The sequence below is a fragment of the Microcaecilia unicolor genome, chromosome 12 (genome assembly GCF_901765095.1).
Source record: "Microcaecilia unicolor chromosome 12, aMicUni1.1, whole genome shotgun sequence".
Classification (NCBI taxonomy): domain Eukaryota; kingdom Metazoa; phylum Chordata; class Amphibia; order Gymnophiona; family Siphonopidae; genus Microcaecilia; species Microcaecilia unicolor.
Genome location: NC_044042.1, coordinates 68,069,631 through 68,085,565, shown reverse-complemented (window position 1 = coordinate 68,085,565; position 15,935 = coordinate 68,069,631). Strand labels below are relative to the sequence as shown.

General features: G+C 42.3%; 2 protein-coding genes across 3 annotated transcripts in view; both read left to right on the top strand.

Moving 5' to 3' along the window:
• Window positions 1–15,935, top strand: part of CWC25 (CWC25 spliceosome associated protein homolog) — a 72,873-nt gene that overhangs the window by 51,417 nt on the left and 5,521 nt on the right. The window contains exons 8-10 of one of the 2 annotated variants that reach the window (XR_003944014.1): window positions 2,865–2,963; window positions 3,123–3,287; window positions 4,255–6,192. Coding sequence is in view for 1 of the 2 variants with exons in the window: in XM_030221362.1 (XP_030077222.1) it covers window positions 2,865–2,963; window positions 3,123–3,287; window positions 4,255–4,369 (379 nt within the window). In the remaining variant the exon portion in view is untranslated. Of the gene's footprint in view, window positions 1–2,864; window positions 2,964–3,122; window positions 3,288–4,254; window positions 6,733–15,935 lie in introns of those variants that run through there. The other variant, XM_030221362.1, reaches the window with a different exon arrangement.
• PIP4K2B (phosphatidylinositol-5-phosphate 4-kinase type 2 beta) overlaps window positions 12,612–15,935 on the top strand; it is an 84,988-nt gene continuing 81,664 nt past the window's right edge. Inside the window, exon 1 of the mRNA XM_030221364.1 lies at window positions 12,612–13,077. Within this exon, the coding sequence (XP_030077224.1) occupies window positions 12,928–13,077 (150 nt within the window). The 5' untranslated portion in view covers window positions 12,612–12,927. The remainder of the gene's footprint in view (window positions 13,078–15,935) is intronic.

Below are 15,935 nucleotides of genomic sequence, written 5' to 3'. Positions count from 1 at the left end.
TTCCTGTTCTAGTTATTTTGAAACATTTCTTTTTTTTTTTCCTTTCCGGCCAGGTGTCCATCTCTACCCAACTGTCTTTTCCGGTAAACATCTCTTTCTTTTGCTATTTCAAAACCTCGCATCATTTCCCTCACCCTGAACGTCTTGTTTTTATCTTATATAGAAACATCCAGTTTCACAATCTATTTTTATATAATCTTATGACCTGCGTGCCATGTTATAGAGATACAAGCTAGATTTTACAAACCATTTTTATCTATTATTCTATCATCATATATGCTATATTCAATTTGTAATTAGTTTCAGGTTTTATTAAGACTTCATCATATAGCCCTGCGTTTGCAGGTTCTCAACTGTCATGCCATTAGTGGGTTATCAGGCCTAGTCCAGGCTTCTCTGCTGACCTAAGTCCTGTAACCTGGCTTACCACCATTCCAGTGGATACTCAAGTTCCAATCCATATTAACATGATCTAGGAAATTACAGACCAGTAAGCCTGAATTCAGTGCCGGGCAAAATAGTGAAAACTATTATAAAGAATAATATTACAGAACACAGAGACAAACACGGTTTATTGTTATCATCTGTATCTAATGTTTGGTAACTCAACAGCAAAGTAAAGGCTAGCAGAGCTGAAGCCTGGTGGCATTTGGCAACTTACCAAAAAACATTGGTAAATTATTTTACAGTTGCCAGTAACCTCAAGGTTTCTGACTGAGGGTCGAGTGTTAAAATACTTGCATATATGTGATCATCTCTGGGAAAAGGTAACTAAAGTAGCAGACCCAAAATGTTGAGAATGGCCAGTTTTTCATGTCATGGATCAATAAGCAGTCTGCAAAAGTTACTTGTTTGAAACTTCTGTATTTTTTTTTTCCACATTAAAAGATGGGGTTTGGACTGTATTGCAAATTGTTTGCTCTAACAGAATTCAATAAAGCCTCATTTTTTGTTTCTGGAGACTTTAGTCATCTTTTTTCAGAGATGGTCACATATTTCCAGAATATTGCAAATACTGTTCTGTTTAATATGTTGTACAGCATAGCATAGTAAGTGATGGCAGATAAAGACCTGAATATTCTGTACTTCTCATTCCGGAAATGGCGATCGCCACTATGGCATAATGTAAGCCACATTGAGCCTGCAAAGAGGTGGGAAAATGTGGGATACAAATGCAGAAAATAAATAAATTGTCCATCCAGTCTGCCCAATAGTCATATTCATTTCAATTCTAGATTAAATCAACAATGAACGTGATGTTATATACTTGGTCATGGTCTTTCTTTGTTGTTTGTAGCATTAATCTCTTTTTTTTGTTTTTTTTTGTTTGGGGGGGGGGGGGGAGTACATAATTTGCTGGAGTATATACTGTATACATAATACCATCAGTCACAAATGTACTGGGGGGAAGTAGCTGGTAGACAGTGAAGGGGTTGTTCCCTGCTGTGTTCAAAAGTGCCCCTACTGTGTTTTTTTTTTTAAATTTAGTAGTGGTCCCTCTAAGCTGCACTAAACATCTATAGCTGAGTAAAATTCAGAGTATCTATAAACATATAGTTAAACTGCAGGCAAACAAATAGGGAAATGATGCAAAGGGTGGCTCATGAAATTCTTCACAACCTGTCTCTGAGCGTGTGTGTGTGTATATATCAAGACATTAGTTAATATGCCTTGTCTGTTCTTTGTCCTTTTTCACTCAACACTGAGGTCACCTCTTCCCTTATGGCTTGGAGACTAAGTGGCAAAGGATAGACCATCTTCCTATTGTAGAAATGGTAAAAAAAAAAAAAAGTTCTACTAGTCTTCAGAAGACATGTAGCTCAGAAATCCTACCACTTAAGTGACTTTACTTCTTCAAGAAGGTGAAAGCCCATAAGCAAGGTCCACTCTCATGCTCCCGTCTCTGTCATCTATCTGAGTCAGGACCAACACATAAGCCTTGCCTACAAGATGCTTGTAATTTCTTCACTCAACTTTTAATTAAACTCTGGAATTCATTGCCAGAGAATGTGGTAAATGTGGTTAGCTTAGGGAGGTTTAAAATGGACTTGGGGAAAATCCACTTCTTATTTCTGGGATAAGCAGCATAAAATGTTTTGTACTTTTTTGGGATCTTGTCAGGTATTTGTGACCTGGATTGGCCACTGTTGGAAACAGGATGCAGGGCTTGATGGACCTTTTGGTCTGTCCTAGTATGGCAATACTTATGTACTTATGAGACAACGTAATCTAACAAATGTCCAAACAGGATTCCCAGAGGATTAAAATTAATTTGACATTCAACTAAGCACTCCAAACATTGGGAAATAGATCTTCAAAAAAGTTTGGGTCATGCTTTTTGGACTTAAAACAAAATCAAAGTGTTATGAACAGCATGACATTTAAGACATAAAGCGGAGTTGACTAGTTAACCTTATATTTATATTTGAGAAAAATATGCCTGGTATATATCCCAATTTTGGCACTCCTGCAAGTCCACACTATAACTTCTAAAGGTATCCTTTACAGAACTACCACAGAGGGCTCAAGTTTGTCAAGGGGATCACTTCATTTATTTTCAGTAAGCGCATTATCTCCACATTCTGAACAGAATAGAGCCTTCCGGTAGATTTGTGACATTTGTGTATGACACTTTTAACTACAAACAGTCCCTATGGACCATGTCTGTCAGCTTCATCAACCTTTAAATATGGCAGTTCCTCATGATTATGCTGATAGATGGGAGTTCTTATTTGCAAATATTGATAGCAACACTCAACGGTAGACCTTCGATAGGGAGGATACCTTGTGAAAGGGGTGAGACGGCCTGGTGCCTGTAGTGAGGGACACAGTTCCTTCTAACGCGTTTTTTATTCCACTTACAGGCATAACTCCAGTGTGGACAGGAGAGAGAAGGCCAGGCCTAAGAGCCCTTCTCCCAAGAAGGATGGATATCGCAGACAGCATGCTTCTGGCTATACTAGGTAGGATATAGTTGTTATGGCATTTATAAAATGATTCTGATTTAAAAAAAAAAAAAAAATTCACATTGTGACAGCTGGAGCTCTGTAAAAGAAAGTAAATACTGGATAATGTAGGGATAACCTGGGTTATCTGTCTGCTTTATGATGTGTTTTAAACAGGAAGTTATCGGTACAGGAGCTAGAGCGTAAACGGCAGGAGATGATGCAGGATGCCAAGTGGAGGGACGAGGAGCGGATAAACAACATCAGGAAATACAGACAGGAGGAGGAGGAGAAGGAGCGTGACAAGGAGAAGCGTGACTCCAGGACGGGGAAGTTTATACAGTAAGTTTTCTGGGAATCATGCTACATCCACTCAGTCAGGGTTTTAGATTATCCACAGTGAATGACATGATAGATTTGCATACAAATCTGTGTTATGTATATTGTGGGTTGTATTCTGAGGACTATGTTAGGATTATCGATGCTGTGGCTTTTGTTGAATGCTTTGTCCACAGTGCTGGATTCTGTGGTGTTAATTGACTGGTATTTTATCCACCCTCTGCTAATATTATGGCAGCTAAGCATTTATGTTGTGCTGTTTGTGAAATAGCCTCTTTGACAGTTTCCACGTATTTATACCTGGTCTGAGGCAGGCACAGCTTTTCCCACCCAAGTGAGCACAGATTTGGGCATATTTTATAGTGTACCTGTGTATCTTGAACTCTGCCCAACTTTTGACCCCTTGGAACACCTGTACTTACAGGGGTAATTTTTGTAAAGGTATTTTCAAATGTATGTGGCCTGTTTAATATTCTAACTGGTACAAAAGTGTGTTCAATGATATAATAGTGTGTACTATGCCCATAGGTGTGTTCAGGAGTGGAACTCAAGCAGGGTTCACAAGAATGTATGTAAATTATAAAGTAAGCTAATTTAGATGTGTACTTAAATGTCCATATCTAGATTTTTGTTTTAACACCTATAAGCAGGTGTAAATGTCCATACCTGCACTGCAGCTTCAATTTCCACCACTTACCCAGGCAGCTGTTTGTCTAGATAAAACAGCATCTTAAGTAGTTACCTAACTGCCCTCTTAAACTAGGTGCCCCGTTATAAAATTACTCTGCTGTCTAAAAGTACGTGTAGTGTGGTAGTAGCATGCCTATCCCTGGGCAATTTTATTAGTGCCTAATTTTGTACATAAAGTGCTGTTTTACCTGTTTAAAAAAAAAAGGGAGGGGGGGTTATAAAATTACACTCAAAAGTGGCTACTGGCAGCTAACTAGTACTTTTTTCTCCCTTTTCATAGTGACATGAAACTGGAGAGTGCAGCATCATCTTCCCTGGAAGATCGAGTGAAACGCAATATTCACAGCATCCAAAGGACATCATCAGCGCTTGAGAAAAGCTTCATGCAAAGATAGAGGAGGCTGCTATGGCAAGGGTCCTAGAATCCTATTGCTTTGGAGCAGGACCTTCCACCTGCAGAACCTTTGACTACAGACTTCACACTGTGTCTGCAGGAACAAATTATAATAATCTGCTCCACTAGTCCCAGTGCTAGCATATTTTATTTTTCTGTGGACCCATACAGTGTAAATGAACACACACTGTACATCAGTCTGCTGTTCCATGACTAATGGCTTCTTGTAACACAATTTACTCATGCAGGTCCTGTGCCAGTAGTCTATACGATGCTCTGCTCCATCATGCCTTCTCATTCATCAGCTGTTCCATGCCAGTTTTTTTTTTTAACTTTTTTTATTTAATAAGCCCCAAGCTTAGCACACAAGAGCTGGATTTAACACCTAACATCAACTTGGATCCTCTGCAAGAGTTGAGGCACTAGCCAGAAGCTTCTCTAACCTAAAGATCAACTTTCTTTGCCTGCCACAAAGGTCCAGTAGGGAGCCTAGATTTGATAATCATAAACATCTTTTTACTGCTGGAGGGCAAATGCCAAACATTCCACTCTACCACAGCTACCTACTGTTTCTACACAGCAATTGTGGACTTAGTTTTGAAAACTGGGTGACAGTAAAATGGGCTGTGTTTAGTAGCTAGGGCTTCAGTCTGACCCTCTCCTTGGGAAAGGTTTCTAGGTTCAGGTGTAGGTGATGTGGGTGCACCATACCCAAAGCTCTCCCAGGAAAGGTCAGTGGGCTGAATTTACAGATAAACACTGGTATCTTTATGTATGATGTAGCAACCTTAGAAACATTTCCACATAGCTATAACAAACTAAAAACTTGAGTTCTTTTCCAGATCCCACTCCAATCTTTCTCTCTCAAATTCAGTTACAACTCTTCGTTCCAATTAGTAATAGCAGTTGTTGGTGTGGTAAAGGAAGTATCCAACCCCTTCAGTAGTGCAAGTTGGCAAGACAGTTCTCTCTCACAAAGTACCTCCTTAAGGGCAGTAGGAGCTTGTAACATTCTCCCATTTAGACTCTGCTCCACCAGAGGTTCTCACAAATGAAGGCAGAAACTCCAACTAGCTTGAAGATCTGGTACAGGAGTTTACAAGATTCCTCAAACAACTTACCCATGAAGCACTACCCAACCTTATCTTCTAGCCAACCACATCTGCAGAAAAGGTACATACTGATAAGTAGGCATTATTTGCCAGCAGTGTAATTAGTGACAGCTTGATCCCCTTCAGTGTCCAAATATCATTTAACCTCTCCACAATTGCAATGAGTGGGAACGAATAGGGCCGGCTAATGTCTGTATTAGGCAATGCTGGGTCAGCTGTAATACTCTGGCTGACCCAGCCAGGATCATATATCTTTCAGTCTAGCTTGCCCAATACTATATAGCTTGGAATTTAGCAATACCACACCTTCCACCTCTTTCGGATTATATATAAAAGGGCTCATTTTCAAAGCAGTTAGACTTACAAAATTCCATAGGTTACTATGGACCTTTGGAAGTCTACGTGCTTTGAAAATATACCTCAACGTGTCCAAACTGTTTCTGGATGTCTGCTTATCCCAAAAGAATGACCTATACTGTTAATTAATTCAGCAAAAACACATGGGAACAGGGCATGGTAGGTGTTAAAACAAGTAGAGTAAATGTGGCAGAATAGTCATTTTCTGCTGAGTGCTGGTTTTATTCTTGTATCTATATAACCTTGTAAATACTTTTTTTTCTCTTACATGAAACTTTCATTAGGAATTTTTGATATTTCCAAAAGTGATGTTCATGTAAAGGGTCAACAAAGGAAAAAATAAATTACAGTGCATGTTTCCAGAAATAGGTGCAGCCATGGCACTTGGCACCATTTTGGCAATAATGACTCCATCAGTGAGTATGAATAAACTCTCACAGCAAGGAAGTTTCCCCACTTACTGAGAAACAAGATCTGCCACCAACCTCTTTGCCCTTTTTGAAGTTTCAAAATGGATGGAGTGTTCACTTATTCTACTTGAACAGGGTGTGCCTTTTAAGCTGGGCCAGTTTAAGAATAAAATCATGAAATGCAGCTGTGGCTTCCTAGCATTAACCTGTGCCAAGTAGCGGATGCTGACACTGCTGCAATTCTTCTATAGTGTCCTGCGGTGGTAAGCGGGTTTCTCATTCCTTTACAAAATATTAAATGCTTTTTGTGAGGTATTTTGTGTTTTATATTCTGGAGAAGATAAAGACAGCAATAACGGAAGATGTCAATGCTGTATTAAAATAAGCATCCCTTGTGAGGAAAGAGGAGTGAGGGATTATCCTGTCAGTGTTGTGTATATGTACATATTGATTAGGAGACTCTTTCAAAGCACATAGATTTACAAAGTTACATATGTTACTATGGGGCTTCATTTTCAAAAGAAGACAAACATCTAAAAAGTGGCATAAAGCAGCAATTTTTCTCACCAACACATCCAAATTGGTATTTTCAGAACCCATTTTGCAGATGTTTGTTTATGTCGTTTGTCTGCAATGTGGCCATATTTCAAGGGGGTGTGTCAGGTGTGCTAAGGGCAGCATTTGGGCTCGCCTAAGACTTGGATGTTTTTTTAGCCATAATGGAACACCACAAACAGCCAGGTCTAAAACTTTGGTCTAGATCTGTTTTAATAACGACTAAACCGTGACCAGCTAAACACTGAAGGAATAAAGGAATTACTCTCCCTTATTCCTCCAGTGTTCACTGACCCCCTCTCCCCCCAAAAAAAGAACAAAACAGTATATGCAAGCCATTATAGCAGCCTTGGATGTTATGACCAGTACCTGGAGAAGCCTAGTGATCGGTACAGTGCAAGGTGGAAAAGGGGACCCAGTCCTATAATTCACTTAACTGTTATATTTGTGGTGGAGTGTGTCAGCCCCCCAAAACTACTGTACCCATGTAAAGGTGGCACTTGCAGCCATAAGGGCTATTGTAGTGGTGTATAGTTGGGTACAGTAAGTTTTGGAGGGCTAACCATACAATATAAGGGGGTAAGGATGAGATGTGTACTTGGGAGCTGTCCACTGCAGTGCCCCCTAGGGTGCCCCACTGCTCTTCTCAGAGCTGGTCTTAGCAAGGGCAGGGCCCTGTGCAGACCAATTTGATGGGGCCCCGCCCCATTAACAAGATTATAACATTTTTAGAAATTTTTATTTATGAAATTTCAAATACAGATAAAGCAAAATTTGTATAGAAAAACTGATTGAAATAAGCACAATGCTATCATAGGAAACCTAATATTAAGCAATAACCCCCCCCCCCCCCCAAAAAAAAAAAAAAAAACATTATTCCGTTCAAGTACATAAGTACATAAGTAGTGCCATACTGGGAAAGACCAAAGGTCCATCTAGCCCAGCATCCTGTCACCGACAGTGGCCAATCCAGGTCAAGGGCACCTGGCACGCTCCCCAAACGTAAAAACATTCCAGACAAGTTATACCTAAAAATGCGGAATTTTTCCAAGTCCATTTAATAGCGGTCTATGGACTTGTCCTTTAGGAATCTATCTAACCCCTTTTTAAACTCCGTCAAGCTAACCGCCCGTACCACGTTCTCCGGCAACGAATTCCAGAGTCTAATTACACGTTGGGTGAAGAAACATTTTCTCCGATTCGTTTTAAATTTACCACACTGTAGCTTCAACTCATGCCCTCTAGTCCTAGTATTTTTGGATAGCGTGAACAGTCGCTTCACATCCACCCGATCCATTCCACTCATTATTTTATACACTTCTATCATATCTCCCCTCAGCCGTCTCTTCTCCAAGCTGAAAAGCCCTAGCCTTCTCAGCCTCTCTTCATAGGAAAGTCGTCCCATCCCCACTATCATTTTCGTCGCCCTTCGCTGTACCTTTTCCAATTCTATATCTTTTTTGAGATACGGAGACCAGTACATAAGTAGTGCCATACTGGGAAAGACCAAAGGTCCATCTAGCCCAGCATCCTGTCACCGACAGTGGCCAATCCAGGTAAAGGGCACCTGGCACGCTCCCCAAACGTAAAAACATTCCAGACAAGTTATACCTAAAAATGAGGAATTTTTCCAGTCCATTTAATAGCGGTCTATGGACTTGTCCTTTAGGAATCTATCTAACCCCTTTTTAAACTCCGTCAAGCTAACCGCCCGTACCACGTTCTCCGGCAATGAATTCCAGAGTCTAATTACACGTTGGGTGAAGAAAAATTTTCTCCGATTCGTTTTAAATTTACCACACTGTAGCTTCAACTCATGCCCTCTAGTCCTAGTATTTTTGGATAGCGTGAACAGTCGCTTCACATCCACCCGATCCATTCCACTCATTATTTTATACACTTCTATCATATCTCCCCTCAGCCGTCTCTTCTCCAAGCTGAAAAGCCCTAGCCTTCTCAGCCTCTCTTCATAGGAAAGTCGTCCCATCCCCACTATCATTTTCGTCGCCCTTCGCTGTACCTTTTCCAATTCTACTATATCTTTTTTGAGATACGGAGACCAGTACTGAACACAATACTCCAGGTGCGGTCGCACCATGGAGCGATACAACGGCATTATAACATCCGCACACCTGGACTCCATACCCTTCTTAATAACACCCAACATTCTATTCGCTTTCCTAGCCGCAGCAGCACACTGAGCAGAAGGTTTCAGCGTATCATCGACGACGACACCCAGATCCCTTTCTTGATCCGTAACTCCTAACGCGGAACCTTGCAAGACGTAGCTATAATTCGGGTTCCTCTTACCCACATGCATCACTTTGCACTTGTCAACATTGAACTTCATCTGCCACTTGCACGCCCATTCTCCCAGTCTCGCAAGGTCCTCCTGTAATCGTTCACATTCCTCCTGCGACTTGACGACCCTGAATAATTTTGTGTCATCGGCGAATTTAATTACCTCACTAGTTATTCCCATCTCTAGGTCATTTATAAATACATTAAAAAGCAACGGACCCAGCACAGACCCCTGCGGGACCCCACTAACTACCCTCCTCCACTGAGAATACTGGCCACGCAATCCTACTCTCTGCTTCCTATCTTTCAACCAGTTCTTAATCCATAATAATACCCTACCTCCGATTCCATGACTCTGCAATTTCTTCAGGAGTCTTTCGTGCGGCACTTTGTCAAACGCCTTCTGAAAATCCAGATATACAATATCAACCGGCTCCCCATTGTCCACATGTTTGCTTACCCCCTCAAAAAAATGCATTAGATTGGTGAGGCAAGACTTCCCTTCACTAAATCCGTGCTGACTTTGTCTCATCAGTCCATGTTTTTGTATATGCTCTGCAATTTTATTCTTAATAATAGCCTCCACCATCTTGCCCGGCACCGACGTCAGACTCACCGGTCTATAATTTCCCGGATCTCCTCTGGAACCTTTCTTAAAAATCGGAGTAACATTGGCTACCCTCCAGTCTTCCGGTATTACACTCGATTTTAGGGACAGATTGCATATTTCTAACAGTAGCTCCGCAAGTTCATTTTTTAGTTCTATTAATACTCTGGGATGAATACCATCAGGTCCCGGTGATTTACTACTCTTCAGCTTGCTGAACTGACCCATTACATCCTCCAAGGTTACAGAGAATTTGTTTAGTTTCTCCGACTCCCCCGCTTCAAATATTCTTTCCGGCACCGGTGTCCCCCCCAAATCCTCCTCGGTGAAGACCGAAGCAAAGAATTCATTTAATTTCTCCGCTACGGCTTTGTCCTCCTTGATCGCCCCTTTAACACCATTTTCGTCCAGCGGCCCAACCGACTCTTTGGCCGGTTTCCTGCTTTTAATGTATCTAAAAAAGTTTTTACTATGTATTTTTGCTTCCAACGCTAATTTCTTCTCAAAGTCCTTTTTTGCTGAACACAATACTCCAGGTGCGGTCGCACCATGGAGCGATACAACGGCATTATAACATCCGCACACCTGGACTCCATACCCTTCTTAATAACACCCAGGTATGTGGACAGAGTACTTTCAAATTCCCCTATTACTGTAACCTACCAGATCAAAGAGGCAACACCAGAGATTCCCAAATAGCCAAAAAAAGATGTCGAGTAAGTTCATAGGTTCCCACTAAAGACAAAACTAAAGCTATATATTCCAGTTCCACTCCAGTGATCCTGGAATTTTATTTGAAGATTGATCAACCAAATAAGATCCCTTATGACCCCTCTCCCCGACCCTCTTCATTTTGTGTGGTTGCTGACAGTGTTGATGTCTGTTGTGGGGTTCATTAAAAGTGATTCGGAGTTGGTCAGTAGAATAGGCGAGAAGAAAGATTTATACAAATCATGTCTAGACCTGCTTTCAACTCTTAAGCTAAGTGAAAGCTTTTTCTGAAAAAGTTTTTTTGCACAAAGTATGTTATAAAGCACTTGGAGGCATTTATTGCACTATATAAGACTAGTAAAAAAGGCCCGTTTCTGCCTTTGACTCCCCTCCCCTTACGGTTGTGTCCCTGGTGGTCTAGAGGTACCTGTTCGGTCGGGGCAGGAAAGAAAGACCCCCACTTTCCTGCCCGTAGTGGTGCTGGTAGGTGCCTTGCTGCATTGTGTGGGATTCTGCCTGTTGGTGTTTCAAAATGGCCACCGAGAGTTGAAGTCTCACGAGGCAGCTTCAACTCTCGGTGGCCATTTTGAATCGCCGAGAGCCGGACTCAGACATGATGCAGCCGGGCAGCTAGCAGCAGCGCTCCGGGCCAGGAAACCGGGGGTTCCTTCGTTCCTGGCCGTGTGAACAAGTACCGCTAGACCACCAGGGATAGTGGCATGAGGGGAGGTGACGGGGGAGGGAAGGTGATGAGGGGAAGAGTGTGCTACCGGGTGCGGGGCGGTACATTGAAAGGGGCAGTGCGATGGGGCAAAAGGGGGCGGGGTGATGGGCATGTCGTCGGCTGCAGGTATTTTTTTGAAGGGGAGGAGTAAGTTTCCCTACTGCTCCCCGTGCGTTGATTTGCCTCGCCCTCGACGTCATCATGTGTGACGCGAGGGCGGGGCATGCAGACATGGTGTGTGTTGTGGTTTCACCACCATGAAGTTACGAACCAGTGTGTGAGTGCCTGCAGTGACGTCAGTGTCCTCAGAACGTTGAGGTGTGTTTTATTATAGTAGATATGTGTTATGATGATATATCTGGACAGTCCATTGAAGACTTTTGAACCTTTGAATCAGTGATTGTCCCAAGAAAACATATGAGCACATTCCTACACATTGTTTTATGCATGGGGGAAATGTTATCAAAAGAAACTTGACAAAATACTAGGAGATCAAGCTGTGAATTTAATGTTTTGTAGGTAAACAAAAGAAATCTGCATGAAACAGTGTTTATTTTTATTTTGACTTACAAAACCAGTTCCCCTGAAACATTCAAAACATTTGTTTATCTAAAAGGTAAACGTCTACGAAACAGATGAAGATGTGATTCCATGTGCTCCAATGAAAAGAGAGTTTAATTCTACTTCCATTTAATTTCAATATATTCCAGCATCTTTATAACACCAGGCTCCCCATGGCAGATTACAACAACAGTTAAAATGAATCCATCAGGAAACAGGATATCCTCACTGAAATTTGTCCCATCTGTAGTGTATGTATGTATTTAGTTATTAGTGTAGAAAAATGAGCACAAAATACAGAGTTTAAAATTGCTGTTTCTACCAACTATAATAATTTAAGCTGTTTTAGTGATATTCAATTGTTATTTCATGATATTTATATCTACATATGGGAAGCTTTCAAATAAATTAAAAAGCTGTCCAATAAGTTAAAAAAAAAAATCTTTTGCTCACCACCTTTTAAGGCACTGCCTATCCAACTGAAACAGCTTTAGACTTATTACAGATAGACCAGCAATAGAGAACGACAACGTGGATGCAGCTGTTCGTAGGTTTGCTTGCATTGTTTTGAGTGTACTACAGATGATGGCTGCGCGGGGGAGTGGAAACAGAGATTAACCAAATTGGCTTCCTTGCTTACAGTGAACTAGATAGGCTCACTTCCACTCCTGTCTATTAAACCTCCTTGCTCTCCTCTCTCGCCACCCCCCCCACGTGTTCTTGTTGGTATCTCTCTTTCCTCCTCCCACCTCCCCCCAAGTTCTGTTGGTTTCTCACACCCACCTATCCTAGTGTTCCTGTTGGTATATTCCACTCCTCCTATCTCTCCCCCCCCCCCAATTTCTGTTGGTTTCTCACACCCATCATCTCACTTCTATCCTAGTGTTCCTGTTGGTATAGCCCACGCCTCCTATCCTTTCCCGCCCCCTCCCTCACTTTCATCTCTGTATCTCCCTGCCTTTCACCTCCTCACCCAACGTTGGGGTCTCACACTCTCCTCATCCTTACCCTGGTGTATTTGTAAGTGTATTCCACGTCTCCTTTTCATTTCCTCCCCTGTGGGCAGTTGGTATTTTCCGTTCTCCTCCCCTCGGCTACCGCCATCTTGGCGCGTCGGGAGCAGCGAGGCCGGGCGGGAGCCCTGGGCCGTGGCTCGGTGAAAGGTAGCGGTGCTGGTTGCGACTCCGTGTTCTGGTGTCGGTGTTGGAGTCCGGGCCTGGGATGGCCTCCAACTGCACGAGTTCGGCGGCGGTAGTGCTTAGTGCTAGCAAAACCAAAACCAAGAAGAAACATTTCGTCTGTCAGAAGGTTAAGCTCTTCCGGGCCAGCGAACCCCTGCTCAGCGTTCTCATGTGGGGGGTCAACCACACGGTAAGGGATTTTCTTTTCTTGTCATCTCTCCGCCTCCCTCAACCCAGCACCACTAAATCTCTTATGCCCAGGCGACATCCCCTTAATCTCTGTACTTGACAGCACCTCACTTCATCGCCATAACACATTTAACTTTGCACATCAGCTTACTGTACTTCATCCAGTGCTCTTCCCCGCCTCCCCTCCAGTAAATCACATATCATCACCCCACTTCATATTCCCTCACGACCCCCATATCCCATCATCACTGCCTTCTTATCAGCACCCTCACATCATTTCCTTCCATCACAGTCTCACTCTCCTCCATCCCAAGCTCAGCACCTCCAACATCGCTTTCTTCTTTTTTTTTTTTTTGTACTTGAAAGCTATATAGTGCCTTATATACAGCATCATACAAGTTTGCAACCAATCATGAATAATAAAATATAAATGATTAAGTACATAAACCAGTAATTACAAATGTAATAAATATGACAGCTGAAGCAGTGGGAAGAGCCTGACATCCATCCCCAGCACATGCCGACCTCTAACCCACATCACCTTTCCTCTGATAAGGATCAGTCATACAAGATTTGCTGCCTCACTTTTTCACACACTGACTCCTTCCTCCAGGGCTCAACATCCTTTAAACTCCTCTAACTTGTATCTTGACTTTATTTCCTCTTTCCCCCGCTTCTTCAACCCAATCAGAGGGTGATACAATAAAGTTCGGAAGGCTTAGCGCCAGTGGTGTAGCTATGGGTGGGCATCTGTGATGTGGCTGGCATGGATCCCAAGCCCCACCAACTGAAGATTCCTGACATCTCTCCCTCACCTTCCCTGCAGGTATTCTGGCATCTCTCAACTCCACTTCCCCTCCTCCTCACTGCTTGGACTGGCACAAGCAGTAGGTATGAGCTGCTGCTCACTGCTGGCAAAGCACTAAAGGGTTGAAAAGGTGCAGGGGGAAGGTGTAAAATTGAGAGATGATTTGTTGCTGGGGAATGGGTGATATGAGTCTCATGCCCACTGCTCGCCCACCCAGAATTGGATGTCTGGTTATGCTCCTGCCTAGTGCAGAGCTTTGTGTACGTTCTGTGCATGGTTTGCTGCATTATTATGGCCACCCACTGCAGATTGGAGTTTAGTGCACAAAAGAACTTGTCTGCAAAGACTTGCATAGACATTAGAATATAACTATTGAACTGGGATGCAGTGAAGTATACAGAAGACTGTAAGGCTGAGCACAGGTTTTTCCAAAGTTGGGGCTACAAGAAGGAGTAAAAGATCAGGTGTTTTTCTGTGGCTAGTGTTAGTAAGAATTTCATGTTTGTTTCTCATCTTTTGTTTGGTCATGAAGGACCCACAACTTTTCTCATGCTTTGCTGAGGGGGTTGGGTCAAGGAGAAGAAAAAAGGCAGGGAAATAAAGAGTTCAAATATTAATATTACTATTATTAACATTTATTTGTATTCCACATTATCTAAACATTCTAACCCCCCTGTTTACTAAGCCGCACGCTAATGCCGACACAGCCCATTCACTTTGAATGGGCTGTGTCAGCATCCCCGAACAGCTTAGTAAACAGGGGTCAACAGATAACAGTTAACAAACATAGGGGGTCTTTTACTAAGCTGGGCTAGCATTTTTAGCGTGTGTTAGCGACATCCATAGGAATATATGGGCATCTCTAGCGTTTGGCACACACTTATTTTTAGCATGCACCAAAAACACTAGCACAGCTTCGTAAAAGACCCCCATCAAGACAGACTTAACAAATCCATAAAAGACATTACATTGCCAAGTTCAGAATTAAGGGGGCGGTCATCAACTGTGAAATAAAAGGTAAAGCGCTCAACTGCAGAGATTTAAATAGTATGTCTATTATATTTGTGTACAGAATAGTTTTCCAGTTGTGTACATGCAGCTTGAAATGTGCAATATATTCATTCTGCTGCTAATGCACACTTGTAGCTGCATTTTTCCATGGTAACCAATGTGCTGTCTTGTGTTTGTACACAGTTTTTAAACATGTTAAATGTATACAGTTTGGTTATTGGGTGCAGATGTTTTAATGCATTCATCAGGAAACTTTGCCCTGAGCTTCAGCACACAGCTTTAATGCACGGCTTATTACATCAGCTCCTCAGTGTTCTGATCTGGGAGGCAACCATATAAGGGCCCAACATCCCACCACACCATTTCTTCCTCTGGGGTTCAGCAGCCCCATCCCATCTGGTATTCACTATTCCCAACCCCCTGCACCCTGGTGATGTGGCCACCTGCCTTCTTTCTTTTTATCCTGTGGGAGAGGGGAGGGTCAGCCACATAATGAGGGTTCCCCCCCCCCCCCCAATTCCTACTCCCTTACTTATTCAGCTCTTCTATCCCTTGGCCAGGGTCGAGGTAAGATAGAAGTGGTCAAGAGAGAGGCAATCTAAATGGTTAAGGGTCATACATTTATAATATATTGCTTTTCTGTGTGCATAACTAAAGTGGTCTACATATATTGCATACAGGTATTTCCTTTGTTCCTATTGGGCTCACAATCTAAATTGGATTTCTGCATCAGAACTCAGATGAGACTCAGGGATCACCAGAGGAAGGGGAATACGATAGAGGTATTTAAATAGCTGAAAGGTTTGTTTCTTGAGCAATTAAAAAAAGAAAGAGAAAATTCTAGAATTAGGATCACAATACATAGCTCCAAAGGGAATAGACTCAGGAACAATGTCAGTTAATATTTTGTTAATGAAAAGGGGGTGAATGTCTGGAATGGCCTCTCTTCTTGAATAGTAGGTAGACAGTATATAACCAACACAATTCAAAAACATACACGAAACAGCAGTTAACATCACAAAACAGTAAGGTGTGTGGGG